The 3,058-nt window shown below is 32.5% G+C and overlaps 1 protein-coding gene across 5 annotated transcripts in view; it reads left to right on the top strand.

Moving 5' to 3' along the window:
• The window catches only part of LOC106459405 (adhesion G protein-coupled receptor L2-like), a 128,842-nt gene that overhangs the window by 98,201 nt on the left and 27,583 nt on the right, over positions 1 to 3,058 (top strand). For all 5 annotated transcript variants that reach the window (XM_022385896.1, XM_022385895.1, XM_022385900.1 and 2 more), the window contains exons 4-5: positions 899 to 1,005; positions 2,337 to 2,531. In XM_022385896.1, the coding sequence (XP_022241604.1) occupies positions 899 to 1,005; positions 2,337 to 2,531 (302 nt within the window). The remainder of the gene's footprint in view (positions 1 to 898; positions 1,006 to 2,336; positions 2,532 to 3,058) is intronic.

Below are 3,058 nucleotides of genomic sequence, written 5' to 3' on the forward strand. Positions count from 1 at the left end.
GTTATAGCTTCCGAAGTTTATAGCACATCAATTATAGCAAACCAATAATATATAATGTTTTTTTGGCGCGTTGCGTTGGTTATATTTGTAGGCGTGTGGAGAGTTTCTCGAAATTTCAGTTTATGTAACAATACTGACGCCAACCCTAGCGTTTACGTACACATATATATTGTTGGTTCTTACACTAGAGAATCTTCTACAACTTTAGAGAATAGAAATATTCAACAGTATAAGTTGTGTACCTTTCTAAATATAAATTTAATTTAAAGAAACACCGATATTAAAATAAATATAAAATAATAAATCCGTCACAATTTACATCAGGTGTATACACCATGTAAAATTATGTTACACAAATAATTTTAATTTTTAGTTATTTTTTTTAGATGGATTCAGGCTGAAACTAACAAAACCTTCATTTTGTTATTTTAGATTTGCTGGCAAGTCTATCTGCAACGTAGAAGTTTCCATTAAGACATTTGGTTACGACCTTCTTCAAGGGACTTAATACATAGAAGTGCAAATATATATGTGTTCAGATTTTTTGTTTCAGATTCGAGAAAAATAAGTTGCAGAAATGTTTACTGACAGAATGGGGTTGTCGGCGTAACGTTTCGATCTGCTATGGTGCCTCTCGCCATCAGCTTCAATATTTATTTATTTAAATGCTTCTTTTAGCTCCAACTCAAGTTGTGAATGAGGCTTTAACTCTAACCTATTAAAGCAATCTATTACCATATATTTATCTCCGAACAATTAACTTGTCGAATTTCACAATTTTGGAGAGTTGCCTTTAGATCAATGATCAAATTATTCCAGTTTATTCGCTGAGACATGAACTGAAACTGATCTTTTTATTATATAATGAGAGACAACTAATTTTTTTATTCTTCCTAAGATGTGATATGAAGAACAGCTGTGGACTACCAGCGTCCAGCTTGGTATTTGGGGACCCTTGTCCTGGAACGCTGAAGTATTTGGAGGCTCAGTACCGATGTGTGCCAGGTACTGTAATGTATAAAATATCTCGGTGTTTGCACTACATTACTCTTATTATGTTGTTTAATGCATTCCAATAGAGGGACCACCCACTCAGAATTGTTTAGAAAGTGCTGCGAACTACAGGGCATTTTTGTTGTTTTTTGCGCTAGTGTAACTTATATTATGCCATTGTTAGGTTATTTCATGTATTTTAATAAAATACAATACATATGTGATTCCTGGACTTTTTATTTAGCCAAATACTTGAATGACTAGATTAAATTTGAATATTTGCCCAAAACAGGCCAGTTTAGTTTTTCTGTGTTTGACTTAGCCAACACATTTAAGGAACACAAAACAATAAGATAAGCTTTAGTAATAAAGTCGTGTTATTATAGGATTATACTTTATTTTCAAGATTTGTGTTGTTTTTTTTTCTTTTGTACGAATTATAAATAATTCAACTAAAACAGTTTTTTGAAATAAATTATTTGCAATGCCCACAATTATATCATAATCTTTACCAAGTAAAAACAGCTGTTTCTAATCATTCACTTTTTAGCATAGTTCTTTTAAAATATTTAAGAAATGAGAAACAAATTTTTAAATAAATAGGCAAGTAAACTAGTTGTTAAATAATTCATGTTGTGCATAACATATTGAACTTAAAAGTGGCATTTTCTTGCACCAAAACTATAGTGTTAACAAATTCACAGTACTGGTGTATAAGATAATAAGCTTATTTTCTTTCAACTCTTGGCCTGGCTATTAGGGCGCTCAACTCGCAACCTGCGGGACGCTAGTTCGAATCCAATCACTGAACATGTTCGCCCTTTCAGCCGTGGCGGTGTTATAATGTGACGGTCAATCCCACTTTTCGTTGATAAAGAGTAACTTAAGAGTTGGTGTTGGGTGGTGCTGACCACTAACCCCCACTCTCTAATTTATCATTTATAAATTAGGAGCGGTTAATTCAGATAGCCTTCTAATAGCTTTGTGCGAAATTCAACAAACATCTGACTCTTGACCCTTTAATAAGGTTGAAGGGTTTAGTAGTAAATCAAAGCTTTCTTCAAAAACAGGCATGATTTCAGCACTCACGCAAATCAGGAGTAAAATAGAGACTGCAAATGGCTCAAATATAACTGTCTCTGAGATACACTTTGAGAAAGCCTTAAAAAAGTTTGTATAAATTGTAAACAAGAATAATTGAATAATTTATTTAGAAAAAGCTGTTTTGTTTGTAATTAGTTACGAATCGAACAGTAGTTTTTGAAAATGATGTTTAGTTTTACATTCTTTTAACGAATCATTCATCTCACTAATAGAATATTTACTTTAATTCTTATTTTTAGAGATTATTTCAACAACCACCAGGCGTCCACCCCCGAAAATATTTTTTCCAACAACACCTCCACCAAACACCAAGTCAACCACAGAGTTTGGAAACTCTTTAAAAACATCTTCCACTGGGATTACACCATCTTCCACAACAACTGTTTCTTCAGCGTTAAAACCAACGAGAAGCTCAGTACAAGTGATCTTAACAGGTGCTTGTTTTTTGTTTGTTTTTAAATAAACTATTCGATAACAATTTATAAAACTGACGGCATTATTTTCTAATTTAAGGTTTAAACTCAAAGCTGAATTAAGTTGATTGAGCTTATGTCCTCTGTGTGTTGGTAAGCAGACTCAATATTATATGACTGGTACGTTCACTACTGGCTTTAGTTAAGATCTTAAATAATTCAATGAAAATGCTGCGTCATACAGATGGTTGAGTGTGTAATATTAAAACGATTTTGGACTTGCAAATCAGCAAGTCACATGACAATCACAGCTGATATAAAGTTACAGTAGAAATGTGTCAGAAATATATTTTAACATTTGTTGTTTCGTAGCTAGTAAAGATGCTAATAACAACTATGGTTTTCTGGAAGTGTCTGTAATAGCCCTTTCCAGCATAAGATATTTATATTGTTACGTATCTGCTTGTTTGTTAATTTCCGGTAGAAATTATTTTCAAGGAAGTCTTTACAAGTCTTTTCTTGATTAAACCAGTTTATTCTTTCTCGAT

This window comes from Limulus polyphemus, unplaced genomic scaffold (assembly GCF_000517525.1).
Source record: "Limulus polyphemus unplaced genomic scaffold, Limulus_polyphemus-2.1.2 Scaffold603, whole genome shotgun sequence".
In the NCBI taxonomy this organism is placed as follows: domain Eukaryota; kingdom Metazoa; phylum Arthropoda; class Merostomata; order Xiphosura; family Limulidae; genus Limulus; species Limulus polyphemus.